This window comes from Fonsecaea monophora (genome assembly GCF_001642475.1).
Source record: "Fonsecaea monophora strain CBS 269.37 chromosome Unknown Scaff77, whole genome shotgun sequence".
NCBI lineage: Eukaryota > Fungi > Ascomycota > Eurotiomycetes > Chaetothyriales > Herpotrichiellaceae > Fonsecaea > Fonsecaea monophora.
Window position 1 is genome coordinate 46,843 of NW_019174008.1, and position 17,043 is coordinate 63,885.

At 52.4% G+C, this 17,043-nt stretch overlaps 8 protein-coding genes across 8 annotated transcripts; 4 read left to right on the top strand and 4 right to left on the bottom strand.

The window, feature by feature from the left end:
* Window positions 1-2,253: 2,253 nt before the first annotated feature.
* On the top strand, window positions 2,254-3,166 carry AYO21_08649 (hypothetical protein; the record flags this gene model as incomplete). The annotated part of the gene is made up of 2 exons (XM_022658592.1): window positions 2,254-2,467; window positions 2,526-3,166. The coding sequence occupies 2 exons, from the start codon at window positions 2,254-2,256 to the stop codon at window positions 3,164-3,166; spliced, it is 855 nt and encodes a 284-aa protein (XP_022509066.1).
* A 318-nt stretch (window positions 3,167-3,484) lies between these two features.
* AYO21_08650 (hypothetical protein) lies at window positions 3,485-4,630 on the bottom strand (the record flags this gene model as incomplete). The annotated part of the gene is made up of 2 exons (XM_022658593.1): window positions 3,485-3,613; window positions 3,674-4,630. The coding sequence occupies 2 exons, from the start codon at window positions 4,628-4,630 to the stop codon at window positions 3,485-3,487; spliced, it is 1,086 nt and encodes a 361-aa protein (XP_022509067.1).
* A 998-nt stretch (window positions 4,631-5,628) lies between these two features.
* AYO21_08651 (hypothetical protein) lies at window positions 5,629-6,286 on the top strand (the record flags this gene model as incomplete). The annotated part of the gene is made up of 3 exons (XM_022658594.1): window positions 5,629-5,670; window positions 5,737-6,003; window positions 6,074-6,286. The coding sequence occupies 3 exons, from the start codon at window positions 5,629-5,631 to the stop codon at window positions 6,284-6,286; spliced, it is 522 nt and encodes a 173-aa protein (XP_022509068.1).
* A 1,453-nt stretch (window positions 6,287-7,739) lies between these two features.
* Window positions 7,740-9,407, bottom strand: AYO21_08652 (dihydrolipoyl dehydrogenase; the record flags this gene model as incomplete). Its single annotated transcript, XM_022658595.1, has 3 exons — window positions 7,740-8,579; window positions 8,632-9,114; window positions 9,180-9,407. The coding sequence occupies 3 exons, from the start codon at window positions 9,405-9,407 to the stop codon at window positions 7,740-7,742; spliced, it is 1,551 nt and encodes a 516-aa protein (XP_022509069.1).
* A 1,062-nt stretch (window positions 9,408-10,469) lies between these two features.
* Window positions 10,470-11,630, top strand: AYO21_08653 (hypothetical protein; the record flags this gene model as incomplete). The annotated part of the gene is made up of 1 exon (XM_022658596.1): window positions 10,470-11,630. The coding sequence occupies one exon, from the start codon at window positions 10,470-10,472 to the stop codon at window positions 11,628-11,630; it is 1,161 nt and encodes a 386-aa protein (XP_022509070.1).
* A 237-nt stretch (window positions 11,631-11,867) lies between these two features.
* Window positions 11,868-12,820, bottom strand: AYO21_08654 (hypothetical protein; the record flags this gene model as incomplete). Its single annotated transcript, XM_022658597.1, has 2 exons — window positions 11,868-12,497; window positions 12,563-12,820. The coding sequence occupies 2 exons, from the start codon at window positions 12,818-12,820 to the stop codon at window positions 11,868-11,870; spliced, it is 888 nt and encodes a 295-aa protein (XP_022509071.1).
* Window positions 12,821-13,443: 623 nt separating this feature from the next.
* On the top strand, window positions 13,444-14,941 carry AYO21_08655 (dihydroorotase, homodimeric type; the record flags this gene model as incomplete). The annotated part of the gene is made up of 6 exons (XM_022658598.1): window positions 13,444-13,500; window positions 13,556-13,657; window positions 13,744-13,822; window positions 13,937-14,151; window positions 14,237-14,439; window positions 14,599-14,941. 6 exons carry the CDS (start codon window positions 13,444-13,446, stop codon window positions 14,939-14,941), a joined length of 999 nt encoding a protein of 332 aa, XP_022509072.1.
* Window positions 14,942-15,490: 549 nt separating this feature from the next.
* On the bottom strand, window positions 15,491-16,632 carry AYO21_08656 (hypothetical protein; the record flags this gene model as incomplete). Its single annotated transcript, XM_022658599.1, has 2 exons — window positions 15,491-16,514; window positions 16,562-16,632. The coding sequence occupies 2 exons, from the start codon at window positions 16,630-16,632 to the stop codon at window positions 15,491-15,493; spliced, it is 1,095 nt and encodes a 364-aa protein (XP_022509073.1).
* Window positions 16,633-17,043: the final 411 nt, after the last annotated feature.

Genomic DNA, 17,043 nt, shown 5'->3' on the forward strand with positions numbered 1-17,043 from the left:
AACAACAGCTGATCCGACAAGAGAAACCCAGTTAGTATGTTGACTTTCAAGTCCGCTAAATCGAGGTACGTTTCAAGGCGAACCGGTCTCACCAGCGTGACGTTACAACGCAAGGTAACCCCTGGTGTGAAATCGCCGGCGAAGCCAGAGATCAGCGCTGTTTCAGTGTGGAATGTGCCAGACTCTGAGGTTAGTGCCAAAGGGACTTGCTTAGACAGAGAAGCAACATGCTGGTATGCAATCAAATCCCACGTACCGTGGCGAAGACAAGACTGTGCCATGTCCCTGGATAGCGCCAGGCCTGCTCGCGGCTGGCGACAGGTGTCCATAGCTTGCTGGAGAGTGACATTATGTGACCAAAATAGCCGGGGAAAAGACATGGCTTGCTGGAAGTCATTCGACCCGTCACCACTGCTCGAGTCTTCAGCTGGCCACTAAACAACGATTTAGAGGTGGCACGGGAAGCGGACTGCTTTGAAGGGATTTTGAAGGAACTGGCAAGAAGATTGGTACATTCCTGAAGTAGTATGACTGGGTTCGTGTAGCAGTACGAAAAGGTCACTTGAGGCGGTTGAGGGGGTGCGATCGGCGACCTTCAAGAACAGGATTGGAGTGGCTTCGCTAATCAAGACTCTTTCGTGTCACGTTGGATCTTCGACTTGCCCACTAGTCCTGCTGTATCGAGCCTCGTGCATGAGGCTCGACACCATCCCGTCTTGTCGCTGAAATGAAGAGGAAGTATCGTGTAAAGTAGCAAGTGGACTGGGGTGGTGAGGCTATCACTCGAATGAGCCAGCCAAGGCGTATGATTGTTCGAAAGTAGCCGATTGGGCCGCTTCTAGCCGTCAATAACACGTCCCATGTCAAGTTATCGAACCCACGGTCAGCGCCATCATTGGGCGCGTGGCTACTTGGAGGTATGTTCCGTACCTGTAAAACGTCGGTCAGCGGACCCATGCACGTTGCAGGCTATGAGGAGGGGGTGTGGAGGTAAACAGAGGCCAAACAGGCTCCTTGCCCATATCGATGTCATGGTGGAAGTTGCAGAACATTGTGGACGTATCCGATGACAACGAAGGGAGTCCTTGTTTGGAACGCTGCCGGACATAGCCGACCCCATCCAAATCAAGGAGATGTAGGTACTGTCTGTGTCATACCAGCTTTGACTCGCCTGTGGAGAAACAGGCCCAACCACTGTGTTCAGAGTTCGCATCGTGTGAGGACTGCGCGTAGGCAGTCTGTAGTCTGTGGATGGACCTGGATGCAAAAGAAGAGACGGCTCGAGTAACCGGAGTCGAGAGAGCAGGAGTTACCATGATCAACGACGAGTCACTTGGGAAATCAAGTGGTGGTCCAACTCGTCCAACAGGGGTGGCCCTACCTCTCTGAAGCAGGGGGAGATGTCAGACGTAAATGACCCATGTGCAAGAAAAGAAGGTGGATTGTAATGGAACCAAAGGCTGAACACCCTAACCAGCGCTGTCTTCAACGCATGGCCTGAGAGAAGATGCCTTGTCAGACGTCATGAAGCTTTTCTCTTGATTTACGGACAGCTAGGGAGGAGTTCGCTGTCCGCTAATTGCAACCAGTAGACGACCACTGACCACACCAACGACGCAACCGGAGGCCCCGCGGAGGTGTGGGAGCTAACGTGTGACTGAGCAACTGCGATTCCTTTAGAGCTCATGGCAGTTCGAGCTGAGGGACCTGAGGGACCTGGGGACTCTCACGGTCAATAGATATGACAGGAGTAGCGGAGAAGGGAAGCTCTTCAGCCACCAGTATGTCGTCGGCGTTGGTCTGGGCCCGTCAATCCTGGAGGGTGGGAAGGCAGAAAAGGAGACCAAACATGGCACGAGCCAGCGACATATGGGGGCTTTGAGGAACGGTCGAGACTCTGTCATGCTGTTGCGTGCGCCAAGCTATCATAACCGCAGGTATACGAGGTGTTTCGACGGCCATCTTCGAAGCAGAGTTGATGAAGGTGAAAAGAAGGGCGGAGACCCGAATGTCTCTATGTTTGATAACCGAAGATCCAAGGAGGAGAGGAGCACCTCGGACTTGCACGTGACACTCAAGCAGCAATCAAAAGTCTGAGCCGAGGCAACCATGAGTGAGCAAAGACTGACATTTGCATACAAAGGAGGCTTCTGACAACCACCATCGAGTCAGAAAAATCTCTCTCTATTCTTTCAAGACCCTTTGCGGCACACGATTCCCTACTTCGCTAGAACAAGGCCTGTGTTCGAGATCATGGCGCTCCAAAATTTTTCAAAGTTCAAGTTTTTCAATGTCACGGTTCCCGCGCAATATGTCGTGCACATCGAGATCAACCGTCCACAAAAGCTCAATGCCTTTTTTACGCCCATGTGGTTTGAACTAAAGGCCATCGTGCAACAGTTATCCCACGACCCCGATGTCCGGTGTATCTTGCTTTCGGGGGCTGGAGACCGAGCCTTCACTGCAGGTGAGTAACGGACTTCTAGACGAGCAGAGAACAAGGAGACGCTAAGATGAGGCATTAGGTCTGGACGTTGAGCAAGCAGCCAAAAGTGACAACCCCCTATCAGCCGACATCGCGGATCCCTCACGCAAGGCGACCGTGATACGGAGGGAAATACTTGAGCTACAGGACGTCATCTCGGCCGTGGCTCGTTGTGAGAAACCCATAATTGCCCTAGTGCATGGGTACACCTACGGGCTCGGGATTGATCTATCATCAGCATGCGATGTGCGCTTTTGCGCCGCCGACACCAAATTCTGCGTCAAAGAAGTTGACATTGGGTTGGCGGCGGACGTGGGGACTTTAAGCAGACTCCCCAAGGTGGTGGGAGGTGTGACCAGTTGGGTGAAGGATGTTTGTCTCAGTGCACGACCATTTTCCGCCGAGGAAGCGCTCAAGAACAACTTTGTGAGCCGGGTGGTAAATGGAAGCAAGGCGGATCTCATCCAAGAAGGCCTCAAATACGCCCAATACCTATCGACCAAGAGCCCTGTCGCCGTCCAGGGTACAAAGAACATCCTCGACGCCGCCTGGGGAAGAACCGTCGAAGACAATCTCAATTATACCGCGGTCTGGAATGCGGGTATGGTGCAGAGCTCTGATGTTAAGAGAGCCATGCTCAGCGGACTCCAAAAGAGGACCCCGACATTTGAAAAGCTCTAGGTGATTCAAGGATAATAGTTGATTGTTCTGGAGTACCTGATTGTAAACAATGTAGGGAGAAGCCTTGGTCAGCTTGAATAGCCTCCACCGCAGCTGTGTCTGAGGTACTTGGGGCGGGCGAGGCTGGATTGGTCGAGGATGGACAACCTGTAAGGCGTCTTGCCCATACATTGTTTCGAGTTTGTTTCCGCGACAACAATAGACATATGTAGGTACCCAATTGGGGCAGGGAGCGTTTGGTATCTCTGCCGCATGTGCCCCAAGTACCGGTTCTTCCGCGACGCGTGTGCCACGTGATTTCTCGTTTTAGAGCTTCACTCAGGGCCACTCGTCGCGTTGCCTGGGCACAAAGCTGAGGATGAAACTTGCAGACCAGGTTGCTCTGACAGCCAAGATAAGTAAAAACTGCCGCGAGCTCACCCCCCTTGGTGGGACGATGATGCCGCCCTGTATTCATTAGTTAGTCTCCTCCCCCTTCTCCTCCCCCTCCCCCCCTCTCAAGCTTACTGCCGACGGATATAACTCCATTTGAGCACCGACACGACTGAACAGCTCAAATTCCATTCTTTCACCTGACTTCGGACCCCGAAGTATCTCACCAACAATATCAGAACCAGGCGGGAGGTCATGTTCGAAGCGCGGCTCTCCAGCACCCCTCATATTCGCCAGGACAGCCTGTCTAAAGTGCCATCGTAGAAGCGGATCAGCAGGCGCATTAGGGCGAGTGAATAACTCCCGATTAAGATGCTTGCCTTCAATATTAAACGTTGTAGGCTCAAAGGCTACAATCTTATAGTTATCATCCGGATTAATCGAGATAGAGTATAAATCGAACAGTTGATGTATACCGGCGTCGAGTAATAATCCATTCTGAACCGAGTTAATAGATCCTCCTTTTTCTGGTTGACTTATAATCCATCGGCCGTAATTCTCTTTAATCCAGTGACCTTCGTAGGCGAGTGGAAAAATATGCGCAGCTTTAAAGCTTCCCCAGAAGTCGATACCGTTAAATGTAGGTATAGACCGTCCAGATATAATACATTGACGGTCTCGTGAACGAACGGCCTCGGTAAAGGTAGCGACTCGACTTCCAGTAGCTAGACTAATTATCCGGACGAGCCATGGCTCATCATTAAGTCGAAAAGAATGAGTAGTAACAATGTAATAGTTTCCAGGTTGAAGTGGATAGTCGTCTTTCTCAATCTTCGTTTCGTTCTCATTTTGTAGGAAGAAAGGGCCCTCGAATATAATAATAATCTCTATCATTGTATAGAAGTTGGCATTCGTGACACCGGGTAGGAGGAGTAGGCCGCCAATTACGGTAGTAGGATCATTTAAGTCGTAGATGTGGACATTTCGCCCTGCTGAGCGATCGCGTGTAGGCATGGTATTTTGAGGCGAAGAGGTTTCGGTTTCGGATGGAGGAGAGGTAAACGTCTTCGGGGACGAGGGCGAGGACGCCATGATGAAGCCTAGGACGTAAAAGTTGCATTAGAATGGCAAATGGTAGATGGCAGGTACAGACTTGTAATTAACATAGGTTGCAAGAGGTTCGGAGTCGATGGGAAGGAGGAAGGAGGAAGGAAAACCTGGTGAGCGCACGTGAGCTCGAAGCAGTTTTGACTTCTCTTTCGCTGCTAAGCATGACCAGAACAAGCTGCAGGATGGCCAGGATGAGATCAATTCGGTGTGAGCACATCGCGAACCCGGAAGCCCATGGGCCAACCTTCGACCCCATTGGTTCTAATGACAAGGGCAGAGTAGGTCGCCACAGTGACACCATGCTGTTTATGGGCGCCTGATTGAGATGCCCAGTGTTACCGAACGTCCCGGGTGGGTGTGGTTCCTGGGTTAGTGGGTTAGTGGACAGGTGTGGGCAGCTGTGGGCGTCTCTGGAAAGTGATGAATCACCCAGAAAAACAGGCACGACAGGGTGGAAGAAGCCTGGAAAATCGAGTCCACTAGCCTAATAATGAGCCCGGGCCAGCTCCCCCAGCTGCTCCCTGACTAGCTAAGCTTTTTGCAGTTGGCGTCACTCCCCCAGGGAGATGCTTCAGCCAGTGACGTCGTTGGCAAACCCGGGTCATTCATGGTCACCCAGTCACCCAGTGTCCGCCGCGTCACAGCGAAGCTTACGATGCCCTCGCACTGTAGGTAGACGCCCGGGTGGCGCCCCTCTTCTTCTTTCCCTCCCGGCATCTGCTTCTCACAAGAGAAGAAGCTCCGTCATTCAGAGCTCAAACTGCCCCGTCAAGCCAGTACATCATTCCACCTTCCACTCCGTTCCGTTGCTCTCCACCTTGACCTACAGCTACTTTACACACAGTTCTGCCTCTACCGCACTTTTTCTCTCACCTCTGTTTTCCACCTGCACTTTTTCACAAGTACTCGAGTTACAGCAATATCTCCAATCACATTGAAACAGCTGTATCGCTCATCCAGGTCTCAATCAAGCAGCCAAGATGGTGTCCAGAACAATTAACCTCATCCTGCGGGCGATCCAGGTAGGTTCCTGGGGAGCTCTCATACTGTGTAGCAAACCCGCAGTACTGACTAGAATTCTTGCGCAGTTCGTCTTCATACTCATTATCATGGGCCTCATCGGCAACGTCATCGCCATAGCCTTCGCCGGTAACCCCTCACTGATCAACTACGATATGTTTGTAGCGGCATTTGGCATGCTGTCGCTGTTCTATTTGGTCGCCGTTGCCTTCAACGACTCTTTCATGGGCCATGCCATCTTTCCCGTCATTATCGATCTTCTTAACTGCATCTTCCTCTTCTGCGCCGCCGTCGCCATGGCTGCCGAGCTCGGGGCGCATTCTTGCAGCAATGACGTACGACCCCCCTCATGTTGCGCATGCGCGCATTTCTCCTGGAGAAACATTGGCTCACTGCTTCTGACAGGAATATACCCTCCACAACCACCTTACGAACGGTTCCAACGACAGGGAAGGCCGATGCCGAGAGGAACAGGCAGCTACCGCTTTCCTCTGGTTCGCATGGGCAGCCTGGATGGCTAGCTTATTCTTCTCTATTCTCGATGCTCGCAGTGGCGGTGTTAACCTGAGAGGTCCTATCCGCTCTAGAGGTGCGCGCCCAGCAATGTCTCAGGTGTAAAGATGTGAGCAGAAGCTTTGGGAAATGGAGAAGTACACAGAGGCCCAATCCTGCTCCTCGACCTCTGCATCACGTATGCTTGAAGACTTCTCCGGATATCTTTGGGAGTTGAGAGCTAACTTTCTGCGAAGTCTAAATCCTGCCTTCGACACACCTTGCGAGCCACGCTTTTTATGATAACCCCAACGAGGATAATGGGCGGCAAATCGGTCTACAGCAAAGCTGGCCTAATCTGGACGACAAATACCTGGTGTATTTTGATTCGCTGCTTCTCGACTCTCCTCAATCGGCGTTGGAAATCAACTCTGTCACTCCCTTTAGAATAACTGCTTTGCATGCTTGGAAGCACGGCGTTTCAATAAACAACAACATCCCAATGATGGAGACGGGAGAGACTGAGAAACCGGAGAGAATGCGTGAGATGAATGTCTGCTATGAAACGAATGTGTGCAAGATCTGGGTAATGCAGATGATCCTCACTGGTCCAGCTGCTCTTAATGTGTATGATACGGCACATGGTCGTCTACTGGGCGCTGTCATGACTTGTTTGTGATGGGCAGAAGAATACCGTCTTCAAGTAGCTGTCAGGTAGCAGTAATCAAGGAGATATGCGCAAGTTAGAACTCGGTCTTTTGAACAGTGATTCCATCAACATTGCCTTTCCATTCAGATCACATCACATAATGTTCGTCCCGTCTGATTTAAATAGTAAAGGCCATGGTGGGATAAACTGATGAAAACCCCGAGCATGAGCACCGAGTTAAATTCGGGAACATGAGTCCGACTATCCGACTGCCGACCAACGACGTCACCCCGCGCAACAATGCGCGAGGAGTTCCCGCACTTTGCGAGGTATCTAGACTCGGAATACCTAATTACAAAACTCCGAATTTACCGACACCACCGAGTGAGTACTTGGACCTTGTGCTCGGCGGCGACGGTAAGCGCTGATAAGCGAGCCCCCCGGTAATGTAGGTAGGTAGGTGTATGTGGTGTACTTCGTACTGGGTACAGTGTTTGTTATTGAGTACAGAGTACCTCGTACATGACTACAGAGTACAGAGAAACGGAGTGCAGGGTACGGCGTACGGGATATGGCTAACAAGGGCACCGATGACTCACGACGAGATCTTGTAGTGCGTTCTAACCACTGTGTACCCGTGAACATATCGTCAAGAACCACTCCGTACTCGTCACATGTACTCGATATATGCTCTGCTGGATAAGTCCCCAAGTATTCTTGTGGGTGGGGGGACTCTTTGAAGAATATTTTTTTTACATGCCTAGGTAGGTAGGTATTTTTCAAGTACAATGCTGCTTGTGTGCTGCCCAAATTTCCCTGGTCATTTTCAGACAACGCTTTGTTCAACGGACACAGATAACACTAGCCGTCTCAGCGCGGCACCTGCATCTTCCCTCATACGCCCCGGTCCTGATAACCTCGCCTGCGCGCTTAGAAGTGGATGGCTTTTCCATATGTGGCCATGGCCGCTTCCTTGAACGCCTCGGCCAGTGTCGGGTGGGCGTGGCATGTCCGGGCCACATCTTCGCTGCTCGCGCCGTATTCGAGAGCTAATGTGCCCTCTGCAATCATCTCGCCTGCGTTCGGTCCGATGATGTGGATACCCAAGATCCTGTCTGTTTCCGCATCGCTGAGGAACTTGACCAACCCTTCGGTATCGAGGTTGGTTTTGGCACGCGAGTTGGCGGTAAAGGGGAAGGTGCCCACTTTGTACTTCACACCAGCAGCCTTCAGCTCGCCCTCATTCTGGCCGACCCACGCGACTTCGGGGTGCGTGTACATGACGGATGGGATGGCACCGTAGTTGACATGTCCATAGCCCTTGGTGATGTACTCGACACAGGCGACTGCTTCTTCTTCGGCTTTATGTGCGAGCATAGGGCCGAAGGTAACGTCGCCGATACATCGGATGTGCGGGATTTTAGTGCGGTACTCTTGGTCAATGACCACCCGTTTGCGCTCATCCACTTCGACGCCGATGTTCTCAATACCCAAGCCATCGGTGTAAGGTCGACGGCCGATGGCGACGAGCACAACGTCTGCGTCCAGAGATTCATTCTTGCCACCTTTTGCAGCTTCAACCTCAATCTTGACGCCATCACCATTGGCGTCGCCCTGAGTGACTTTGGTGTTGACCTTGAACTTGATGCCTTGCTTGCTCAGGATCTTTTGTGCTTGTTTGGCAATTTCGGCATCCATGCCAGGGCCGCCAATTTGGCCAAGGAATTCGACGACGGTGACTTCGGAGCCCAGGCGAGACCATACTGAAGCCTGGTGACACGTTAGAATAGACATATCAACAGGGGGATAGAAGCTGAAATACCATTTCCAAGCCAATAATACCACCGCCAATAACCACCATCTTCTTGGGCACTTCTTGCAGAGCAATTGCACCTGTGCTGGTGATGACTTTCTTTTCATCGATCGTCAGACCAGGAAATGGTGTTGACTCGCTTCCAGTAGCAATAACGATATTTTTGCCCTTGACCTCAGTATCGCCACCCTCGAGCAGGTTGACTTTGATGGTGTGCTCATCTGCAAATGTCCCCGTACCCTTGATGTAGTCAACGTTGTTTTTCTTGAACAGGAATTCGACACCCTTCGTCAGGCCAACAACAGATTCATCCTTGGCCTTCATCATTTGGGTAAGGTTGAGCTGGACATCATTGACGTCAATGCCTCGCTTCTTGGTGTCGTGGAGTATTTGGTGGTAGAGATGTGAGTTGTTGAGCAGAGATTTTGAGGGAATGCATCCGACGTTCAGACATGTGCCTCCGAGACTTCCTCTCTTCTCAATACATGCTGTCTACCCAGAGTGTCAGAGTGCCGGTTCCCAGATATTCTTTGAGTCACAAACTAGGATATATGTACCTTCAGCCCTGACTGGCCTGCTTTTATTGCACCAACATAGCCTGCGACACCGCCCCCAATGAAGACAATGTCATATTCTGAGGACTCCGAAGCGTATCCTCTCCGCCGTTGCTGATTCTGGGAGACGATCTGGAAGCTGGGAGCGGTTCGGAGGTTCGCTGGCCCCAGATGCGGAGCTTTCGATGAGAGGAGCGACCGGCCCGTCCGGGGTACCAATGTCTTGAGCATCTTGAGAGTGACTGGGTCAATAAATCAGAAGTTGACAGGACAATGAAGGGAAGCGACCAACAGTCGCAAAGGGAATACAGCAACCAAATAGCTGGAAGAAGCTAAAAGCGCTGAGAAATTGTAGCGAGCAGAACGCCGCTGGCCGGGGAGACGCAGTGTTTCCCGGAGATGGAGCTCAAGGTTGTAGGACCAATCGAGTTTAGTGCATTTGAGGGAATTTCAAGGCTGGCGGGCTCAGCCTCGTCTTCCCATTTGATTCGGTCCGATCGGCCAACTTTCTATTTCTGTGTTAGCGTCGCTGAATCTCACTAGTCCAACTCGGTTATGAGTGTTTCGTATCAACCACGACTCGTTGCTGGGACTTTCCCTTTCATTTACTCCATCATTTTCTATCAGGGAGTTTCATTCGATCTGAACCCTAACAATGAAAGGCGAGCGGCAATCATGTCATTTAATCATTGCGGTCGTCCTGTCGTACACCCCTTGTACCAGTCGATGGAAATGCACTCTTGCATCTTGACCAGGGCTCTTTGTCGAGCTGCTGACACGCTTCCGAAGGCCACAAGTGGTAAGACATGTCCAAAAGAGCTTTCCAAGCACTGGTAGCATTTCAATGCGTCGCTTGTATATGACTTCTGATCTTTTATGGGTTCCTCATTATCTGAGCTCGCCTTTTTACGTCGCAGGGCCAAATACAGTAGTGTGCTAATACCAGTTCACACTCTGTTCATGACAAACCACGGGAGGGTACAGATTCTATAATTGGGAGAATTTGAACCAACAATGACATGCTTCACGATGGGCGGTGTGTTTGCTCAACGGTACGGTAGCAAGTTCCCTGCCTTCTTCTAACCTTTGTCAATACAATTGTCGAAGCGAATATCCACAAAGACCATGTTTCATGGCTGTCAATCAAGCAAACAAGTGAGTAGAGGCATTTCGTTAATAAATAGAAATAAATCTTCCACAACTCCAAATAGAAGGTGCAAGTGTTGAAGTCCAGAATTCCTCATCACAACTGGAAAAATACCTTCTATCTCTGTTGGCCCCGTTCCCCAAATCATGTCTTCTCAGGTATCAGAATCCTTGCCGTTCTATTTTGTCGACAAACTCTCCAACATGCGAGTTCGGCTTCCTATCAACCAAACGACCTCCTGGACCCAGTTCCTAGCATGCCTATCCGACGTGTCCGGGCCCGTCGCCGCTCAAATCAAGAACTTTTCGGTCTCAACCTATGTGAGCCGGACACCCCAAGCACCGCAAGGCTTTACGGTTCGCGATGGTCCCTGGCTTCTCCGTGAAGTGACAAGCGCCCTGAGAGGAGCTGAAGAGCACGCTTCATACTCTAAGTGGCGTGTCATCTCACGGAAGCTCTTTCTACGCCTGCGCAATCAGTCGTTGGAATCTGGCACCAGCGTCGAGATTCTGCATACTCTGCAACATGTTCGCAATCAGGGAGTTGCGAGAGGGTCAGAACAACCACCTATTTGGGGGATTCCATTCAACGCAGCTGCTCGAGGCTTCACTCCTGCTACAGGATTCGGTCCGGGTCCATTTCCAGCACTGTATCGGGCGTCAGGTCCAACAATCCCATATGAAGGGTGGCACGATTATCCCAGGAACAACCCCCCAGCGCGCATGTCTGCTCAAGGACAGTACCAAGGCGAACACCCATATGGTCCTATGAGAAATTCCGTCGGCATTCCACCAGCTTACGGTCCAGCTCCTGCCCAACATCACGCCCCGTATCAACCTTACTCCTCCTCTGCCGCGGCTCACTATTATCTAGGGCCTGGTTTCTCTCAAGGTATCCAGCGACCGACATATCCGATGCATCAACAGGGACAGATTCTGACTCCTCGGCTGGGTCTGCATCCGCATCCTCGACCAAATCACTATCCGCCGTCATTTTCTGCGCCGTTTCAACCCTCAATTCCTGCGTTAGCACCGTCCCAGACCCACATAGCTGCTGCACCCGTCCCCTTCCCAAGCCCAGGTTTCGTCCAAGTTCCAACACCAGCTGCACCAAGATCGCCGCCCCCCTCAACCCCAACGGACCTTGTCAGTTGGACCAGCGACATGTATCCGCGACTGGTTGTCGATAGTGCCGATATCCACTGGCTACACCGAGAACAGATCCTACGAGAACAGGTGAAGTTTGGGCAAGCTCCGGTCGTGAAGGCGATGGATGTGTGGGCTGAGAAGTCGAAGCCACGGTACTGAGACGGGACGATGGTGCTTGGAAGAGGAGAGTCCACGGCTGGGGGATTCAGGAGGTTAATGTCCTAGAATCGTGTGCCGGGTGTGGTGGTCAGTCCGTATGAGAAAGGGGAATTGCTCCATGTGAGGGTCTTGATAGATTGTTCTTGTCTTGTCTTGTCCTGTCTCGTCTCGCAATACATCAGAGTGCTTGTCATCACGCCGGCCGACTCCAACGTGATTCAATGTGATTCAACTGTGCTATACTAGACTGTCCGTAAACTCGCGCACTCCCTTCCACGGAACACGACCCTGCCACAAGGTCACGCCGTCAATCCCACCACGCCAACCCACCAACCCCTCCAACTCTCTCCTGCACATCCCCTTCTCGTCGCCAAGTCTCTCCAGGACCTCGGTCCGGAACCTCTCGCCGTCCCAGCCTCTCTTTTCCCTCTTCTGACTGAGGCCCTCCCCCGCGCCGTACAGGTCCTTTTCCCAGGCGCCGTAGCCGCGAAGCCGATCGCCCTCCTCGATCTCGGCGAGTTTTGCGGCGGTAAAGGGCGGGTTGATGCCGATGAAGACGGTCGAGGCTGATGTGGGCGGGAAGCCCAGCGCCGGGAGGTGCAGGTCGAGAAAACGGGCGCGTTTGAAGGCGTGGGAGACGATGGTGAGTTTTGTTGGGAAGGGCGCATTGGTGGCGGCCTGACCATGCTGCTGCTGCTGCTGCTCTGACAGGAGTTGTCGGACAAAGAGGGGGAACTGGACCAGCGAGCAGAGAACATTCTGGTACGAGTCGGTGGCGTAGCGGTCGACGAAGATGCGCTGTCTCAGGGTTGGTATTGTTGTAGAATTGTTGTCCAACCCGAAGAGACCATGCTCGATAGCCACATTCTTGTTCATGTCCGTTCAGCAGAGACTCAATCAACTGGTGCTCTTCACATATAGGAGGTGCTTACCAAGTAGCCATCTCCCTCGGTGATGGGCGTCTTGTCAGGCTTGGTGGCCGCACCGCTAAACACCAGGATGGCATTCTCCCGGTCTTTCGCCAGCTCCTTGACCCCGGCCTCGACGTGTTTGACGTACGTGCCTGTTTCGCCACTCTGAAAGGGTTCAATGAGCCAGTTGGATTCGTCCTCGCTGGCCGAGTCAGGGCCGGGGCCCAGGTAGATGGCGTGGCAGCAGACGACGATGAGGTGGGTAGGAACAAGAGACATTGTCTCGTATACACCACAATCTTTACCACGTTGTATCCTTACACCATACAAATAACTGATCTCTCCCACATGCTGGCAACATTCCCCTTTAAACTAGACAACAAGACAACAAGACAACACGAGATCCACTGTCGATCCCGAAACTCTGAATTCCGTTCCTGGCTTGACTTGCTTGACCAACTTGGTTTAGTGTCGAAAACTTGTGTTCCCCATTCCACCTCATCACGATTCAAAGAGTGGGTAGACAAGAGACCTTGACGACCTTCGAGCCCTTCATGTCATATAACTACATACATACCTATAACAAGTGCACACACCATCGCTGTTTTGTCGTCCTGTCATCTATTGTAGCCGGCAGTCCGAACACCCACCGAAGTCTATATAATCCACTGAACTAGCCATCAGGACGAAACTCTTCCTCTCCCACAACTCTTCACTCACAAACCAACCAAGTCCTCATAACAACTTGTACAAGATGAGACTCCGAGAAGTCCAGCGTCTAGAACTGCCACCCACGGCAGACATGCACGTCCATCTCCGGCAGGGCAGAGTAAATGACCACCACCTCTTGATACTTGGGAGGAATGGACAAAACTGAAAAAGTCTTTTCTTGCTATCAGGTCATGGAATTGGTGGCTCGGCAGGTTTTGAACGGAGGCGTCGACACCGTCTTTGTCATGGTGTGTACGCAGTGCCTATCCTTCCAAGATAGATCACTAACTGTTCCACCATCAGCCCAATCTCCAACCACCCATCACTAGCGTCTCCCAAGCTCTGGAGTATCAATCTGCTCTCCAGTCCATCGAACCTCGAGTCCAGTATCTCATGTCGCTCTACGTGAGTGATTGACCCATGCTTGCTTTGCTCCAACGCCAAAAAGTAAATCTTCCACACGGCCTTCTAACATTGGCGAAAACATCCAGCTCCATCCCTCCATCACCCCGGAAGTGATCGCCGAGGCCGCAGCAGCGGGCATTACTGGAGTCAAGATGTATCCTCAAGGTAAGGAAAGCCAATCAGACCACATCTGCCATCGACGAGGTCTACTATTTTATCTCCACCCCCCTCTTTCCTCTGCGGTACTAACCCAATCCTTTACCCTGTTTCGAAAACCAGGCGTCACCACAAACTCCGAGTCAGGCGTGCCCGCGGATTTTCTCAACGCCTATTCCCCCGTCTTCGCCGCCATGCAGGAACACGACCTCGTGCTCAACCTGCACGGCGAGTGGCCGGGCCCTCTCCCCAACGACGACATCACCCTCGAAGAAGCCTTCCTGCCGGAACTGAAGAAGCTTCACGAGAGGTTCCCACGGCTCCGATGTGTCCTCGAGGTAAGTGTGTCGATCGTCTTCGCTTAGAAAAGCCCATGTCATATGGAGAAGCTATGTTATTTATTGACGACCATTGTGTTTGTAGCACTGTTCCACCGCCGCGGCGCTGGACGCCGTACGGGCTTGCGGCCCGTCAGTCGTGGGGACGATCACGGCACACCACCTCTACCTGACTGGCGATGACAGCAACGTGGATCCCCTGGCGTTCTGTAAACCGATCCCGAAAAAGGCGTCGGATCGGGACGCCCTGATCCAGGCGGCGTGCAGCGGCGACCCCAAGTTTTTCTTGTAAGAATCCCGCCTCCCAATGTCACTTTGTTGAATGCTATAGATTGATATCCCACACACACACACACACACACATATTACCTGCTATATATTCCCCCCACCTCCTCCACCTGCACCTCCATCTCCTCAATCTGACCCCTTTTTTTCTTTTCGATGTAGTGGCAGCGACTCCGCCCCCCACGCACTCTCCTCCAAAACGCAAGCGAAGCCCGTCCCCGCCGGCGTCTTCACCCAACCCTTCGCCACACAACTCGTCCTCCTCGCCTTCGAGGAGGCCATCGCCCGCGGCGTCCTGTCCGACGAGCAAGTCACGCAGGACAACCTCGAGGGGTTCCTCAGTCGCTCGGCCCGGCGGTTTTACAAGTTGCCCGATCCGACGCGGGCGATTGTGCTGGAGAGGAAAGGCGAGAGGGTCCCGACGAGTATCAAGACCGAGGAAGGAGATGTCGAGATCGGGCTGTCAAAGGCCGGGGCGGAGGTGTTTAGTCTCTCCTGGAAATGAGGCCCGAATCGGGACTCGGATCTGGAATTGGAATTGGGAACGTGGGAATGGAATTTGAAGATGGGGAGATCTTAAGACCTAAGACGAAAATTGTAGGCGCGGACCAGCGAGACCCGATTGACCGAGTGATTGCCTCCCTACCTACCTGCCTGCCTGCCAGCCATGTTGAACTATTGTTTGTTGTTGTTAGGGTGAGTGCTAGGGCTAGAAGGTGAGAGCGGCAAAGGAAGAGGAAGACGAGATGATAGCTGACAAGATTGAAAAGGGGAAGAGAAAATCAATGGCCAATGACCAATCCCAATCCCAATCAATGTAGTCGGTCAGTCAGTCAGTTCAAGTCCATCTTGGTAAAAATACATTCATCTATTCACACATTTTCCCCCTCTCTACTCCTTCTCCTTCGTCGTCTTCTGATTCTGATTCTGATTGGACGCTGTAAATCCATCAGTTTCACACGGAACACAACGTATTTTGTCTGGGTATATATATATACAACAGGTATGTGAGATCCTTTTCCCCTCCGCATGCGCCGATTTCACAGTCCATGTCTCACCGCGCAGTAACCGTCATGGTCATGGTCACCGTCTCCGTCACCGTCGCCTGCGCCTGTGCCGGCGTCGCGTCGGGCGTCACTGGAATCACGGCCAGGCCGTCCGTCGTCGAAGTCGTGGTTGCAGCAGCGGGTGTTGCTGATGGTGCTGTTGCTGAAGACGCAGTCACCGCGCCCGAGTCCACGCTCGACGTGGGTGTGGCTTCAGAAGCTGGTGCTGGCAAAGACGATGACGGCAGTGTAGCTGTGTCGGCCGCGGGTTGAACGGCGCCCAGGGAACTGGGAGGTGTGGTGCTTGCTGGCGCCGGCTCTTGAGCGGTGGCGGTGCTTGCGGCATTGCCGTTCGAGTCCGGCGTAAGCGTCGTGTACCCAGCAGTAGGACCAGTAAAGGTTGGACTAGCAGTGACAAACACGGTCGTCACAGACCCCGCAGGCTGTTGTTCTCCTTGGTCTCCAGCCCCTGCATCTGACGACGGAGATGCTTCTGCCACGGCATCTGACGAGGTGGTTGAAGTGGCCGCAGTGACTTGGGCTGTCACAAGAACGGTCTCCACGATGGTCGTTTGGGCTTGTACCGTGACCGTCGAGGTCGGTGCTTCCTGTGCCGCAGTCTGCGCCGCATTGGGTTGAATGGCTGTTCCGGACCCAACCGCCTCCGGTCCACTCGGTGTAGAGCCCTCTGTGACAGCCGTCTGTTCAGCGGCAGAGCTCTCGGCTGCAGCAGTTACCGTCTCGCTCGGCGCCGCTGCCTGAGTAGCCAATGCGATTGTGGTTTGCGTCAGCAAGCTGATCAGACTCGTATTGTCGCCTCCCACCCCAACAGCAGGGACCGCTCCGTTTTCCTTTCCACTCCCTGTCGGGGCAGCAAATGGGTTGATACTCGGCGTGGTTTGCGATGCAGCCTGTTGGTTCACCGGATCTGTAGGAGCTTGTCGTCTCTTCAGGGGTCCACGAGTCACCGAGAGCTTGTTCACCACATAGCGTTTCTGTGGCTGGTCCACACGACGTATTACATTATCAGGCCTGCGACGAAATCAACATCTGTTCACGTAACACTGGTGAAAACATACCTGTGAATGGGACCTGCTGAGATGAGTGTCAACAGAAACAGGAGGCCAACTATGGAAACGAAGGTATGCATGACTGTCCAGCAGTATCTGAGGTCAAGGTACAGTAGTGTAACCGTGGCGGACGGAAGATGGTCAACTAAACTGTCGAAGGACGCCTGCGTGTAAACCGAAAGGTAGAAGTGAACAAGACTCCTTAGCTATGCAAACAGATTCAAATGTATGAGAGAAGAGTTTCCAGCGCACATCTTGCTCCAGATACTGCTGTGGACCTTTTTGAAGTATCGTGAGGCGGCGCGTACCAGATTGACGACACCAGCGTGGTGGTATTTCTGGCAGTTCTAATCTGATTCTATGTCTGTTGATTGAAACATGTTTCCTCTATGCCGTGAAACAAACGCAACAGCTGCAAGTCGTCTATGCAGAAGAGCATCTTTGTTTCCGAGAAAGAGCAGAGACAGGAATGGTTGGTGATCAGGAGGCCA